The 14,982-nt window shown below is 43.0% G+C and overlaps 4 protein-coding genes across 7 annotated transcripts in view; 2 read left to right on the plus strand and 2 right to left on the minus strand.

The window, feature by feature from the left end:
• LOC103155295 (sodium channel subunit beta-1) overlaps positions 1 to 1,850 on the plus strand; it is a 5,163-nt gene extending 3,313 nt beyond the window's left edge. Inside the window, exons 3-6 of the mRNA XM_016663431.1 lie at positions 338 to 572; positions 647 to 806; positions 876 to 917; positions 1,009 to 1,850. Coding sequence (XP_016518917.1) covers positions 338 to 572; positions 647 to 806; positions 876 to 917; positions 1,009 to 1,012 — 441 coding nt within the window. The 3' untranslated portion in view covers positions 1,013 to 1,850. The remainder of the gene's footprint in view (positions 1 to 337; positions 573 to 646; positions 807 to 875; positions 918 to 1,008) is intronic.
• A 156-nt stretch (positions 1,851 to 2,006) lies between these two features.
• LOC103155296 (potassium voltage-gated channel subfamily E member 1-like) lies at positions 2,007 to 4,997 on the plus strand. Its single transcript, XM_007576937.2, has 2 exons — positions 2,007 to 3,058; positions 3,798 to 4,997. Exon 2 carries the CDS (start codon positions 3,826 to 3,828, stop codon positions 4,219 to 4,221), a length of 396 nt encoding a protein of 131 aa, XP_007576999.1. The 5' UTR covers positions 2,007 to 3,058; positions 3,798 to 3,825; the 3' UTR covers positions 4,222 to 4,997.
• Positions 4,364 to 8,236, minus strand: dnajc28 (DnaJ (Hsp40) homolog, subfamily C, member 28). Of its 4 annotated transcripts, XM_007576939.2 has the most exons (3): positions 8,062 to 8,153; positions 6,843 to 7,004; positions 4,364 to 6,301 (listed from the first exon to the last, which is right to left on the minus strand). In XM_007576939.2, the coding sequence occupies exon 3, from the start codon at positions 6,279 to 6,281 to the stop codon at positions 5,124 to 5,126; it is 1,158 nt and encodes a 385-aa protein (XP_007577001.1). In that variant the 5' UTR covers positions 6,282 to 6,301; positions 6,843 to 7,004; positions 8,062 to 8,153; the 3' UTR covers positions 4,364 to 5,123. The 4 variants fall into 4 exon arrangements, with proteins under 4 accessions (XP_007577001.1, XP_007577003.1, XP_007577000.1 ...); XM_007576941.2 differs by lacking the exon at positions 6,843 to 7,004 and having other exon boundaries at positions 8,139 to 8,236; XM_007576938.2 differs by lacking the exon at positions 6,843 to 7,004 and having other exon boundaries at positions 8,062 to 8,162.
• A 2,395-nt stretch (positions 8,237 to 10,631) lies between these two features.
• LOC103155303 (uncharacterized) overlaps positions 10,632 to 14,982 on the minus strand; it is a 9,158-nt gene continuing 4,807 nt past the window's right edge. Inside the window, exons 10-16 of the mRNA XM_016663427.1 lie at positions 13,521 to 13,567; positions 13,357 to 13,430; positions 13,062 to 13,276; positions 12,720 to 12,973; positions 11,335 to 11,463; positions 11,015 to 11,162; positions 10,632 to 10,675 (exon numbers count right to left, since the gene is read on the minus strand). Coding sequence (XP_016518913.1) covers positions 10,632 to 10,675; positions 11,015 to 11,162; positions 11,335 to 11,463; positions 12,720 to 12,973; positions 13,062 to 13,276; positions 13,357 to 13,430; positions 13,521 to 13,567 — 911 coding nt within the window. The remainder of the gene's footprint in view (positions 10,676 to 11,014; positions 11,163 to 11,334; positions 11,464 to 12,719; positions 12,974 to 13,061; positions 13,277 to 13,356; positions 13,431 to 13,520; positions 13,568 to 14,982) is intronic.

Raw genomic sequence — 14,982 nt, forward strand, 5'->3', positions numbered from 1 at the left:
AGGGGGGGTGAGGACCAGGGTTGAGAAACACTGATCTTGCAGATTATTTCACAAGTCATAACAATTCAATTTTTATCTAAAAATAAATTACTTTAGATATTAATGTGCTACTGTTCAAACCTAAATAAAATATAGTTTATTTTAGCAATTATATAATTAAAAATTAGGGAAATCACATGTAAGTTACTTTAATTTATACTTTTTCTAATTTTTATGGCTTGATTGGTTTTCTGGTAATGTGTGGGATTTGCTTATCAGCAGAAAATATTTTCAATGAAGATAAGTAAATAATAAATTCAATTGGGTTCAATTCAAAAGCTGACCTGATTCATCCCAGATCTTCCACTATGAACACCCCAACGCAAACGTCCTCCATGAAGACTTCAGCGACCGGCTGCAGTGGCAGGGAACGCTGAACGACGACGTCCAGATCGGCGCCGTTTACGTCCAGAACGTCACCTTCAACGACAGCGGGACGTACCGCTGCACCTTCCGCCGCACCCTCTTCCTGCCGCTGCAGCCCGAGAACGTGGTGGTGGAGAAGGAGGTGGAGCTCACCGTGGTGGCCGCAGGTGAGAGGCGCTGGGGGCGGGACCAGCCCAGACCGGTCCAGCTTTCTGACACGTGATTGGCTGGTTTCCTGCAGCCAACCGGGAGCTGACAGCGGTGATCTCTGAGATCGTGATGTACGTCCTGATCGTGGTGCTGCAGCTGTGGCTCATCCTGGTCATGGTCTACTGCTACAAGAAGATCTGGGACGAACACGAAGCGAGAGAGGCGAAGAAAGCGCTGGAAGCGGAGGGATCGTGAGTCTCCACTTCCTGTTTCTCTGTTTCCTGTCTGCTGATTCTCACAGTCTCTTCTGATTTTTCCAGACTGCTGGAGTCCAAGGATCCCTGTGACGGCGTGCAGGCGGAGTAACGCCAGAGCAGATTCAGCACGCTCCGCTGGAGCTGCAGCCTGAAACGTTCATAACGAATATGCTTTTACATGTTTGTTGAATCTGAGGTGATTGACAGCGCTAAGCCCCGCCTCCTGGCTCTGATTGGTTGTTTTCGGAGCATTTCTTCAGACAGCAGATCAATCTTTTCACAGATTGTTTCTCTCACAACAAAGTGTAATGATGACAGGTTTGATAAATATGTTAAAAAACCCACATTTTTCATAAAAGTTACTCATGTCAGTTTTAAGAAGTGAATTAACATCCAGCCAGACGGATTGCAGATTTATTCTGGATCCTTCAGGGGTTCATCGTCTCTGAAAGGCTTTGAATGATCATGAGGTTTATTCCTGATGGAAACGTCTGACCTGAACCACCAGAACCTCTCAGGTGGTTCTGACAGCTTTATCACTTCAGCTTAAACTGAGACAACATGAAGGACTCTGATGTCACATCCTGTCTGTCACCATGGGAAACCGCCTGATTCGCCAAGCAGAAAAAATATTTCCTTTCTTCTTCTTGTCCGTCTGTCGATCATTTCTATGTTTTCTTATTTCTAGGGATGAACTGATGTGAAAACTTGGACCGATATTAGTATCTGATATTACTACAGATAACCGATATTTATCAGTATTATATATTTCCAGGTGTTAGTTCATCACTGCATGTCTTCCTGTCTCTTCTCTGTTGGATTTTGATTTTATTTTGATCATTTTCTCCCATCTTGTGTTTAATTTATTTAATTGATCCTGATCTGTTTTGATTTCAGTTGTTTATTTATTCATTTCTGTTGCATCCAGTGATCATGATCCCATAGCTTTATGTTCCCCACTTTCACTTTGTCAGATCCTCCTGTTTTCTTCTTGCTCGTTTTTGTTCCGTTTCTTCCATTAAATTTTCATTTTCATCATTTTTCCTCCATACAGTTGATTTTAAATTCATGGTAATAGAAAATGAGCACATGTCCATTGATTTATACTCTAAAGTTCACTGTGGTGCAGCTACATCAGACTAAAACTTGGTTAAAAACAGGAAGTGTTTTTAAATGAAGTCTAACATAGATCCAGTTTTTATAGCTGAGAATAGACAATTTAAAAAAGATTAACCTTTCATCTAGTAAAGCAAACATACATGATAAACTCTTTAATTTATGTTTTAACATCTTTTTCCTACAAAGAAAAATAAAATAATTCATGCTTAGTTTATTGTTGATCAGCTAAGAAAATGCACATCATTTTTAGTGATTTAATTAAAAACATTTTTTTGATTTCATAATTTTGGCCCACTCCTCAGTCATGATGCTGCCACCGCCGTGCCTCAGCAGAACAACTGAACCTCATGAATCAGGTTTTTATTTAACATTTGTTAGAAATGTTTGATTTCTGTTGAATTTGATCCACTGCAGTTTTTGTCTTTCCCTTTCCAAGAACCAAACCTTCCTCTAGTGCTCAAATGGATCTTCATCAGTGGTTCTCAGGGCTTTCTGGAGGTCAATCCAAGGTCATCTTTGGAGAAGAAATGTTCAGAAAACCTGGAGATTTTTAAGTTTGTCTCCATGGAAGGAAAAACTACAGAACCGAGAACTGGACCAGAACTTTACCAGAATCATCTGGCACCATGAAAGGAGACTTGCTGAACAAATTTATGCTCACATCAGTGAGTTAAAAAGAAGAAGCCGAGTTCCATGCAGACTCTTGAATATCTTCAGCCGACACACAGCCAGAGGACGTTTGGAGGTGGATCTGCTGTAACCGAATCTCTGCTCCGCTGCAGGTTTTCAGCCTGAAAGCAGCTTTGTTCTCTGGCTGCAGGTCAGCATCACACTGACCCAGTAAGACCAGTAAGAGACAAACAGAACCACTGCATGTGATAGAACCTTAGCTTTCTGATCCAGACTCACACAGATCCAACAGAACCGACCGGTCGGACCCGTGGTTCTTCTCCTGAGCAGCTGGAGGAGCATCTGCAGGGATCCGTTAACCTTTCCCTGCGACCTCCCATTTCATTAGACGTGTTGACGTGCGGTCTCTACGTGGAGCGTGACCTCGACGGGCGGCAGGGTTCGGAGTGGCTTCCTGCTGCAGAGCTGGAAATGTTCCTGAAGCCCAGCTGAACCAGGTAGGTCCAAACGAGGCTTTAAGCTGGATCTTATCATCCTTCAGACCAGACAAACTGGCTCTGAAAAGGTCGGCCAAGAAAGATCCGGGATTAAAATCTGAAGTTTGTTGGCTAGAAAAAAGTCCTGTGAGGTCTGATTAGTGTTAAATATTCTTCATTATGAGGATTTTTAAAGATAAAAAGATGTATTTTGCTGACATAAAAGCTAAATGTATCATCAGAGTCACATTAAAGATTAATTATTACTTAGGAGTTGAGTTTATTCTCATGCAGGCTTTTCTTAATTCACATGATCAGATTTATCCTCCAGTGCAACCCAAATACTTTTGGAAATGTTTAAAATGCTTTAAATATTTGAAATTCCTGCATATTATAATTTTTTGTACTTTTTCATAAGTTTTCTTTAGCAAAAGAAAACTTATGACAAACTTATCAGCATTTTACTTTTATAGAAATGAAAACGATAAGCTTAGTGTTTCTGTTATATTTTGCTATTTATGTGCAAATAAAACCAAAAATAATTCTAGAATAACAGAATCAGAATATACTTTATTGATTTTCAAGGGAAAATTATTTGTCAAGCTACTCCATCCAAAATGTTAAACTTTAGCTAATATAAATATAACATTTATAAAATGTATTTATATATAAATGTATATGCATAATTTAAGTATGAACTATATATAAAATAAAAATAAGCATATAAACAGCTTCAGTAGGTTTTTTCCTCTGGTTGCAGTGCACCGAGTGGCCAGCAGAGGGCAGTGATGCTCCGCTTCAACAGCACCGAGCTGCAGTCTCTCCTGCTCTCCGTCCTGCAGCACTGCCTCAACAGCAGCGGCCTCCAGCCGCCCGGGAACCACACTACCCATGATGCTTTGCAGCAGGCGGCGGCCTCCGCCAGGGGTCGCCCTCAGCCTGAGGAGCTGATGTTCATCCTGCTGGTGGTCGGCCTCTTCAGCTTCTTCACCTTCGGCATCATGCTGAGCTACATCCGCTCCAAGAAGCTGGAGGGCTCCCAGGACCCGTACCACCAGTACATCGCCCACGACTGGAGCGCCGTGGTGGGGCCGCCCAGGGCCGTAGCCGAGGCCCTGCAGCGGGGGGCCCAGGACCCGGTGGTCCTCTGCAACCCTGTGGCTCTGCAGCCGCTGCCGGAATAAACCGACAATTCTCCAGACCTGGAGGATCATCTGAGGATGATCTGCTAACACTGCCACCCTGCTACAGTAAAACAGCCCCTCAGCATGATGGTGCCACCACCATGCATGGCACTGTATGTCACAAAGTGAGATATCCAGAAGATTTTAAATAAATAATCTTTAATGTTTCACAGTAACCAAACATTAGTGTTTGCTCTGTTTTTTTCCATCTTCTCACCTCATTCGCTACGTTTACAAGTGCCACCCAAATTATGAGTGAACTTTTAAAAAGCTGGAAAAAAAAGAAGTGAATTCTGCATGTTTATATCTACTGGTTTGGAGCGAATCAACCAGGCTACGAACAGGAACAGGACATAGAGGAAAACCACACTGAAGATTTGGACGCTTCCTGAGCTTCTGCCGAGTTTCTCCTGGGTTTTGTACCTGTGGTAAGGCACAGACCAGGTTCTCTCCATGTTATTCAGAGAAAACTGGTTTGTGTTAGTTAGCAACATCTACTTCCTGTTTGCTACAGCCAAGCGTAACGCAGACATGTGACGAAGTTACGTGTTCGTACCCTGGTTGATTCTCTCTAAACCAGCAGGTGGAAACACGGTAATTCACTTTTTCTTTTTTGCCACTGTTTAAAAGTTTGCACTAAATTTGGAAACGAAGCTGATGATGACCCAATGCTCGGTACCAGAGAGTCCTTCAGTCTGTGTGCAAAGGAGCATTAGAACGGATCATTTTAATGATCATCACATTAAATTCAATAAGAGCTTTCCATACAGGAACAATACAAACATCCTGGGTTGATGATAAAAATTATTCTTTGTTTTCCCTCTTGTGTTTTAGTTTAATTTACCTTCTAAAGGTGAGTAAAGCAGCGGCTGGTTGGAGATTTTGCCCGTTGCTATGCAGGGTTAGTATCCGAGCAGACTCTGCATCCAGGACACCAGCCCTCGCCTCTTAGCTGGAGTCCTGCCTGCAGAGTTGGCTCTCTTCTTCTCCTCCTTCCTCCGCTCCCTCTCTTCCTTCCGGACCTGCAGAAGCTCCGCCCTCCGTTGCTCGGCAACCCTCTGGGCCCGCGCCGCCTCCCGGGCCAGGCTGAAGTGGACCATCTGCATGCCCAGCATGGGGACGATCAGGTTGTAGTCGTCCACCATCTTGTTGAGCTTCGCCAGCTCCTCCTCCACGGCGCCGCAGAGCCGCTCCCAGTGGCGACGCTCCGCCGGGGTCATGGGGTCGCCGAGCCGCGCCCGGCCCTCCAGCAGCCGGCTCCGGACCCGGGCGGCGCCCTCCCGGATGTCACGCTGCGTCACCACCCAGGGCGGCTGGTAGCCGTTGTCGATCAGGATGCGGTTGAGGTTGTGGGTCATGGGGTCGGCGTACGGGTTGTGCTGGAACTTGTTGAGCGGCTTCCCGGCGCCGCTCAGGTTCCGGAAGTCTCCGCGGGCCATGGACTCCTGGATCAGGTCCTCCACCAGCCGCTCTACCGCCTGCGTGATCTTGATCTTGTGGCTGCGCTGACGGGCGTCCCGCTCTGCCAGCGCCCCGTCCGCCGCCGCCGCGCGCTCGTGCTCCCTCTGGCGGTAGCTGAGGACCTGCTCGGCGGCCCGGTCCACACGGACCTGCCGGTACTGCCGCTCCCGCTGGCTGGGGGTGCCCGAGCCCACGCCCTCGTAGCTCAGGTAATGTCGGTGCTGCAGAGCGGCTCCTCGGGTCTTGTCCTCGTCGTCGTCATCCGTCGCTCCGTCTGGCTGTCGGGTTTTACTCTGATGGGCCAGGACGGCCCGGTACGCCTCCTCGACCCGAGCGAACAGCCCGGCGTCGGCGGTGGGCTCGCCGCAGTCTGGGTGGTAGAGCTTGGCGAGGCGCAGGTAGGCGGCCCTCACCTCCGCGGGGCTGCTGCGGCCCTCGGCGGGCAGCTGCAGCACCCTGTAGCTCTCCTGGAGGCTGCGGCTGATCTGACCGTCCGAGCTAAACCACCTGGACGCTCCGGACCGCCGGGAGGACAGGAGGGGGCGGCGGCCATGATGGAAACCCCGGCGCCACGGCAACAGCAGGAGACTGCTGGTCATCTCTGGGACCGTCTGCAGATCTTAAAGAAAACATTCAGAATCAGGAAAATTAATCTGCATCAAAACATTTCTCTGGTATTTCCTGCTTCAAAAGAAACTGTAGGACATTCTAAGTGGGCGGAGCCAAGAGGCACTGAGGGGCGTGGCCAAGACGTGGTGCGCCTAGGAGGTCCAAACGTTTGGTCAAAACGAGGGAAATCGTTGTTGCCAACTTAACTCTTCTGCTAAATTTAGCAACTTTTCAGGTCCTTAATCTACTTTTTGCAAAAACCCATCTCGCAACAAATTTAGAGACTTTTTCTTTTCTGTAAAGCAACCAGCAACAAAGTGACGTTTTTCAAAAAGGCAACTACAAAAAACCTAGCAGCTTTTCTCAAAAACAACCTTCAACAATTGTAGCAACTAGCAACAAATTGACTTTTTTCAAAAAAAAGCAACTAGTAATAAACTTAGCAACCGTTTTTCTCAAGAAAGCAACTAGTGACAAATGTAGCAACTTTTTTCTCTGTTATTAGAGACTTTGGCAACGTGTGAAGCTCCAGCTGCTCTGCAGAAACCGACCCGAGTAAGTCTGCTGCCTTCAGCTCTTCCTCAGCTGCAGTCAGTCTCTGTCGTCCATTCACTCACTATTCCACCTCCTGACTCGCCAGCAGGGGGCGTGTGTTTGAGTCAGGTGGTTTTATACCTGAACTCGGACTGAGTGACGTCGACCAACCTGGACGCCTGGTTAATGGGACAACAAATTTAACTACAGTAGCCACTGTTTGACCCACAGAGGGCAGCACTGAGACAGTTTCAGGCTATAATATTGCAAAATTAAATACATTTCCACAAAAATATCACATTTTGCACAGACATATAAAGATACCAGCCTTAAGAACCAATTTAGACAGCTTATCAGCAAAAATAATAACTTGATTTGGGTTTTATTTGATTGGTGCCTTTGAATGATCATTTATCTCCAAGGTAGAAGGAGTGACAATGGATTAAAAAAGTCTGATTTTGGATCACCTTCTGAAGTCAAGGGTCAGGTAAAGGGCAGCAAACATCTCTGCAGACCCCACACATCCTGGATATGAACTGTTTAGACTTATTGATGCCTTCAGAGCATCTGAACCAGTAAAAGTTAAATTATTGCTTGTGTGCAAACCTGCTGGACCTGAGCGGAGAAACAACCAGTTTTTACAAACTGCCAAGAATGATGGCAGGAGCTTCTTGACCAACCAAATATTACTGGGTGTTTACGGATATACTTCAGCCTAACTTGATTTTATGTGATTTAAAAAAGACACCATCAATAAATCCACGTTTTTCCCTAAACTTTCTTTCATGATCCTTAGTTCTGTTTTCTACTAATGCAAAATCATCTCAGATAAACCATAAAAAGGCCCAAAATAATCTGACATTGATGCTAATGACTAATGTGTGATAACCTCGCTGGGTGACACAAGTCCAACTGTTTCTGATTTATTACCACAGATTTAATTGCGTCCAGAACAATAAAGAGTGTACTGGCCCTTTAAGTTCAAGCAGACACCAACTTCAGCCTGAATAACACCTGCAGGCATTTCTCTTCATAACACCTGTTCAAAGCGCCAACTGTCTCCTGAAGTTTCTTGAAGCAGCTCTAGACATCAAACCAACTCTGTGGAGATTCTTCTGATGTCACGCTGAGCAGCCGGTTCAATAACAGCCTCAGTGTTTGGCTAAAATAGTCAAACTAACGGCGGATTTACAGAGAAAAACACCGAGAAACGTGACAGGAAGCTGCGGCCCAGACCTGCTCTCAGTCCGGTCAGGAAGCCGCGTCCAGGCTCCGGGAGCCACAGGATCTCCAACCGCTGGAAGTCAGCTCACCTGAGAGTCCGCTGTGTTGTTATGTAGCTTCTTCTTCTTCCTGCGCCTCTCCGCCGCTGAGACTTCCCACCGCCCCCTGCCGTCAGGTCAGGGAATTACAGCCACACATGGAAACGCTGCGACATGCATTTCAAAAAATGGCAAATTAACTTACAGTTTCTAGTCTAATTTGATAATAAACAAGTATTATGAGCAACTAATTTTCTGGTGTAACATCTTTCACTTTATACTGTTTATTTTAGATGGTATTTTTTAGAAATAGAAAATAATTTGTCAAAGCTATTTATTCTTTGATTTTATTACTTTGAATTTTCCTTGCATTTGTTTTTAGTTTACTTTAAATTTAGGGATTTTAAAAGGTTTATTTCTAGGTTAATTGTTTATATATTTAGTCACTGAATTAAATATTTAGTTTGGAACTCAGACATTTATCAATGTTGGAATAACATGGTGAAAATATGACTTTCAAAAATGAACCCATATTTTTATGAATTTATTTTAATTTAAACAGAAGTTTGCTGCAAAAACACATCATCCCAGATATAAAAACATTTATTTATCTGCAGTGGATTGTAGGATAAGAACATGATACAAAAATATTATTTAAGTTGATAATATGAGTAGTTTCCATTCTGCAGCTGGAGGTCATCTCTCCATCTTCTGCTGCTGTTCAGGTTTCCTGCAACACAAACATCACGTTTCCGTAGAACCTTTTTGCTCTCTAAATATTTAAATGCTGACATTATGTTGTGAATGAAACATTTCATAGTTACTCACCGTAAAGACGAGCTGCCTGTCATCCTCCATGCTTCTCCTTCACTATTAAATAGATCAGAAACAAAAATCTGTCACCACAAACCAGTGAAATTTTTACAAAGTTTTAAAGTTTGTTCCTTCTGAATGGAAATCCAGCAAATATCAAGCAGACAGAAACAGACAGTTTAACATTTGATTTCATCAGTCCAAAGGACCAGAAGTTCTGCTGACATTTTGTTTTAGGAAGAAAATACTTTCTGCTTCCCATAAACATTCAGTCTCTTTCTAACTGTCCCTTCATGACCTTTAACCTTGAACCTGCTGTAGAGTCTGAGATGGAGCTCTCAGGTTCCTCGTCATTTCTCTGAGCTTCACAGCACCAGTTGCTCCTCTGAACTCACTGCTGATGTTTGTCTATTTTGTTGTACTAATGCAGTGGTTCCCAAACTTTTTCTTCTGCGACCCCCAGTGGTTTCCAAACATGTTCTGCGCCCCCTCACCCCCCCATGGATTACAAATGGCTGTCTGGTTGAAACGACGGGTGTGAAGTCAGATTCAAATAATTTAAGGCTATCATAAAAACATCTTTACTCTGCCCTGATATGGAAAACTCTAGTATTTAATCTGTGCATACTTTCTTTTGACATTACTAAACAATTCATGATGCAGTAACTAAATTGAGACCTAAGGGGGCGTTTCTGATGTAAAGGCTAAAATGCAGTTTTGTCTAAAATTCCTGCAGGTAAAATAGTTCAATTTAGATTTACAGGTAACACCAGTTGCTCCTCTGAACTCGCTGCTGATGTTTGTCTATTTTGTTGTACTAATGCAGTGGTTCCCAAACTTTTTCTTCTGCGACCTCCAGTGGTTTCCAAACATGTTCTGCGCCCCCCCCCCCTGTGGATTACAAATTTAAAATTACAAAAATTGCCTTAATAAATCAGGAGTTTCCTTGTTTCCTCTGAGCTTTAACTCGTTTCTAAATCTAAAAGCTCGTCGGCGCAGAGACAAACTGTCTCCTCAGCTCCAGCTGAACTCACAGAGTGTCTCCGCCTGATGGTTGCAGCCGATGCTCCTCAGGATCTCCGCGGTCACATCCACAGCCTTTTCCTCCGTGAAGGTGGAGACCAGAACATCTACGATGTCCAGGCGGCTCTTCCCCTCCACCCTGCAGCGTCTGACCCGCGGCTCCTCGCTGCGGTCCAGCAGCTGGAAGACAAACTTGTCCAGGTTGTTCTGGGTCAGGTCCTCCAGGGTTTCAGCTAGAAGCTGCTTAATGCTGCGAGGCATTTCTGTGGAGGATGAAGCTGCTGGAACAGAAACTGAACCAAAACTGAGGAGTCAGAATACAGGATTCAGCTACCATTATTTATTAACTTATTAAAATGGAGAAAGATCTTTTAGGATTGTTTTCCTTTACATGTCAGTTATGAATTTTTAATGTTTTATGCAGATTGATGGTTTTTATGACTTGCAGTAACTTTCATACCTTCTGTTTTCACAGCAGCAGCTTCTGTTGAAGACCCCCAATCAAAAAGAAAAACACACAAACATTAATGAAATGGTTTTAATTCAGTTATAATGAAGATAAAACAAACAGCAGGATCCAACCAATAGCTTCTCTTCTTAATGTCAACATGACCAAGCTCATCCCAGCACACTGTTGAGTTTCCAACTAGTTTGGATGATCATATAAAAGTTGCACATTTAATCATCACAATCTTTAAATCCAGATTTTTAAAAATAATTACCTTCAACAGAACCAGATTTGGGATGATCATCTAAAAACAAAGAACAGAAACAATCTTAATATTTTACATTCAGTTTCATTCATTAATAACCATAATAATCATAAACCTTCTTCATCTGATCCAGAACCATGTGGATTATTGGAACGTTTCTGAGAACCTAACTGCTGATTTGAGGTCAAGTTGAAGAATTTACGACATAGTGACAGTTTAAAAAAACAAAACATGTTTACATATGTTTTATATACTTACATATAAAACAGTATGTAAGTTTTATGAAACTTACATACTGCTGCTTTACCGAGCTGAAGGGAGCGGATGGAAAGTTCTGACTGCAAAAGGAAAGAAGAAATAATTGTGACATAAACTGACCTTTCCGAATTTCACAGAACCAAACAGTTTGTGAAGTTTTTCTGATCCGAGCCGTTTCTGTCTGCAGCAGCTCCAGGTTGAAGTTTCTATCTGGACTCTCAATGAAAACCTCGTAGAAGTTTCGGTTGTTGACTCTCAGAGTGATTTTCTGTGAAAAATAAATCAGTCTGACTCTGTGGTCAAAAACGCTTCAGGCAATAAAGTTGACCTGCAGTTTTATAATTAATGCTCCAGATTCACTCTGGTCGGTTCTGGGATCAAAGTTTGATCACCAGAACCAAATTGAAAACCCAGTTTCTGATGCTAAGTCCAAACTGTACCGGCGGTTGGATTCTGGCGGTCTCTTCAGTAGCTTTGAGGGTGAATCCATGGCCCATCTTCAGATACTTGTCTGGATGAGGCTTCTTCATGACCTCAAACCCACTGGAGGATTCTTCTCTGTGGATCGACTGTAAGGACAGAAAACGGTCGAGACGTTTCTCCAAGATTTCATCTACTGAAGGCAAAACTATTGAAGAAATAAACGACCAATCATAAAAGTCCTCTCTCTCACAGAATGAAGCTAAAAATCATCATGTTGCAGGTGAACAACCAAAATCTAAAGTGCAGCTTTCAGGGTATGCAAAGTAGAACTATACAACAAAAGCAGTCCACTCACAAAACACCTTTTTCAAACTTATGAACACAAAAAGCCTACTTTGACTTAGTCAAAGCCATGAGAGGAAGACGTAACTTTGACAACAGTGAGTCCTCAATGCAGCATTTGTGACAAAATGGAACACACTGAAATATCTAGATAACAGAACTATTAATGCTGCTTTCATGTAGAAAATGACTCCATAGTCCAACATGTTCAGAAAAGTTGTTTGCACAAGCTCTTCTCCAGCTTCAGACAGGATTTGTGTCGACATAAGAAGCCATTCTAAATCACCCATAAGTATAAGTTCAGTGCTGCAGAGTTTATGTGACACAGCTGTGAAGAGTCTCAGCTTTTATAGACTGTGGTCTGTAGGAACCTAATGAGGTAAGGTGAAAGACATTAGTAGGACTCACTTTACTAGCAAGCAACGAATTGTTTGTTTTGAAATTTATCCATCTTCTTCCGCTGGGTTGGACCTTTGAAATTCAGATTGAACTTAAACTGATTCTCCACCTTTTCCAAAACTATTAGCTCTAGAAACTTTGAAGCCTTCAAACTCAATTTCATGATCAGTTATAGATTTCTTCAGCCACATTTCTGATCATACTAAAACATCACGATCAGTTGTAGGAACTCAGAAATTTGTAAAATCCAATTTAGGCAACAAGCTTCACACATTAAAATGAACTGAACCACGGCCTTGTTCCCTGATTACCCTCTGTGTCTTTAATGTCACCTGTGTCTATGTGTCCTTGTCGGGTCTTATCCTCGTTCAGATGTTCCCCGTTAAACAGTTGCTACCAGTTTTTCGAGCCTCTGTCTGCTGCTGAACTGTGCTGCCTGTATTTGGAACTTTGTGGACTGTTTTCAGGAAAATCATCTTTTTTTTCCACTCATCAACCTGGATCTCTCACCACATGCACACCACACTTCATGACAATTAGATCTAATAATTTGTAAAACGTTTCAACACAGTGCCTCAGTTTATGTGTGTTTTGTAGTTATTAGACCTTAAATAATTACATGGTGAAAATAAGTAAAGGAGATAATGAAATAAATGATCACCTGTTTCAGAGCAGGATCCGGTGGAATCAGGTAGACATGCATCTTCAGGTAGGACGTTTTGGGCTGATAGTACATTAATGTGTTGCAGATAACTTTTGGATGAAAGAAGTCTTTTATCACATCTCCCAGCAAAGAGAAAACTGGTTCTGCCAACCCGACATGGGTCTTTGTGACCCGGGTCACTTTCTCCAGAACATCTCCACAGTCGTTAACATGAAGGACAGCAAAGTTCTTCAGCAACTCAGGAACATCATCTGAAACGCAGCAGGAAGAGAAACTCTGTGAGAAACTTCTGGATCGGTTCTGGAAACATAAATAATGTTTTCCATGAGGTTCTCCTACCGGTGCAGACCCAGTGTGGCAGCTGCACCTCCATCACCTTCCCAGTAAGGACAGAGATGTCCAGTAAAGGACCAGCAGGCCGGAATCCTCTGCTCTCCATCCTCTCCATGTGTCCGTCCCAGGAGCAGAACCGGTACCGAAAGCCCACCTTCTCCCTGCAGACCCAACGCAGACCAGAGACGCTGCATTCAAAGTGGCCCGCTGCAGACTGGAGGCTGGAACCAGACAGGAAGAGGAAGTTTGAGGTGCTGATGTCACAGTTTGACCTGCTGACCTCCAGGCTCTGAGCTTTTACCTGTAAGTTGGATCTTGGTCTGGAGACACCCCGTCCAGCTCAGGGTCCACTTTGGTCCAGCTGCTGGAGTCCTGCTGCACCACATCATCCCACATGTTGATGTTTCACATGTTACGTAGATTAAACACAGGGTCAAAGGTCAAGACTATAAAAACATGGGTTACCTCCACACTTCCACAATCCACAGAATCCAAACTTCTTGAAGTTTCTTCTGGAAACACATTGAAGCATGTATGTTATCTTGTATGTAGACTTTTTTGGTGCAATACAATTTTTTCAGATACAACCAGAAAGTGGAGTCCAGTATTGATGATTGGCAGTAAACAGGTTGCCAGGTACTTAAAAATAATTTTAAACAAAAAATCTAATATAATGTAGTTTATTGACTTAAAAGAACTATTATTACTCATATTTGACATCCTGATATGGATCTCAGTGTTCTCTAAACTTAAAAAGTGCCACCTGGTGGTAGTTGGTGATGGACATGTACACAAGTGAATCCAAAAACTTGACAGATTTTCAATTTTCTAAATTTCCTTAATTTTTATATTAAAGATGATATTTCATGTTCCAGGATCCCTGGAACATGAAATAACCAAATCTAAAACCAAAACATCCAAAATTAAAACCAAACCTTTATCTCATTTAAAAAATTGTGTCCCCATGTGTGACCACCTAGTAACTGGCTAAATAAAGTCCTCACAGTGTATGGAAAACAAGTATGTGTGTGTATGTGTGCCCCATGTATTGGATGCCTCATGGGTAAGGTAAGATCATATCTCAGGGTACCCATAAAACTATCATTGCACCTAATCCACACGAACTCAGCCGCATCTCCAACATGCATCAACTGCACAAACCTAATCGACACAAATATGATATAGGAACAAGATGCGCATGAATATCACATCTAATCCACACACATCCCAATGTGTTCCACACAATGCCACACAAACACAGATACACACTTATTCCTGCATACACAACTTTCATTTGTTTTTTGACAAATTACACTAAAAAATAGATGGAAAAGTAAAGCCTACCCATGTGGTCCATGGGAGGAGGAGGATGAAAAGTCAGCTGACTCATTTTTAGCTAGCTTTACTTCATAGTCACATTTAGCTTAGAGAAAGAGCCAAGCTGCCAAATAAAAGTAAAGTAACATTTAGGTTTAGGACAGACACGTACCTACCCCCACAGACCCACGCAGATGTGGGCTACATACAGAATATTTAGACACAAAAACAATTTTAATTTTTTTTCCACAATTTTGTGAATAGCAAAGGGAAAAACAATAAAAGTACAATAATTACATATATACATATTCTACTCAAAGGAAAATCTCAGGGTACGCAGAGTGCGTACAGCCATGCAGCTGCAGGTGCTATACAGTGGGGGACCGTTTTCTTGACACATTACGTTGTGAGGACTCACAGCTCCTTGTGGGGACCAAAGGGTGCTCCCCACAAGGAGAAATGCAGTTTTGGGGTTAAGGGTTAGCTTTAGGACTAACACGTGAATTGAGGATTGGTTAGGGTTAAGATGTAGAAAAGAATGGAAGTCAATGGAAAGTCCTCACAAAGAAAGTGACACAAAGTGTGTGTGTGTGTGTGTGTGTGTGTGTGT

The sequence above is a fragment of the Poecilia formosa genome, unplaced genomic scaffold (assembly GCF_000485575.1).
Source record: "Poecilia formosa unplaced genomic scaffold, Poecilia_formosa-5.1.2 Scaffold420, whole genome shotgun sequence".
Classification (NCBI taxonomy): Eukaryota; Metazoa; Chordata; class Actinopteri; order Cyprinodontiformes; family Poeciliidae; genus Poecilia; species Poecilia formosa.

Bases quoted from the DNA above. Each gene is read 5' to 3' on its own strand.
- LOC103155296 (XM_007576937.2), top strand. From the start codon at position 3,826: ATGCTCCGCTTCAACAGCACCGAGCTGCAGTCTCTCCTGCTCTCCGTC.
- dnajc28 (XM_007576941.2), bottom strand. From the start codon at position 6,281: ATGACCAGCAGTCTCCTGCTGTTGCCGTGGCGCCGGGGTTTCCATCAT.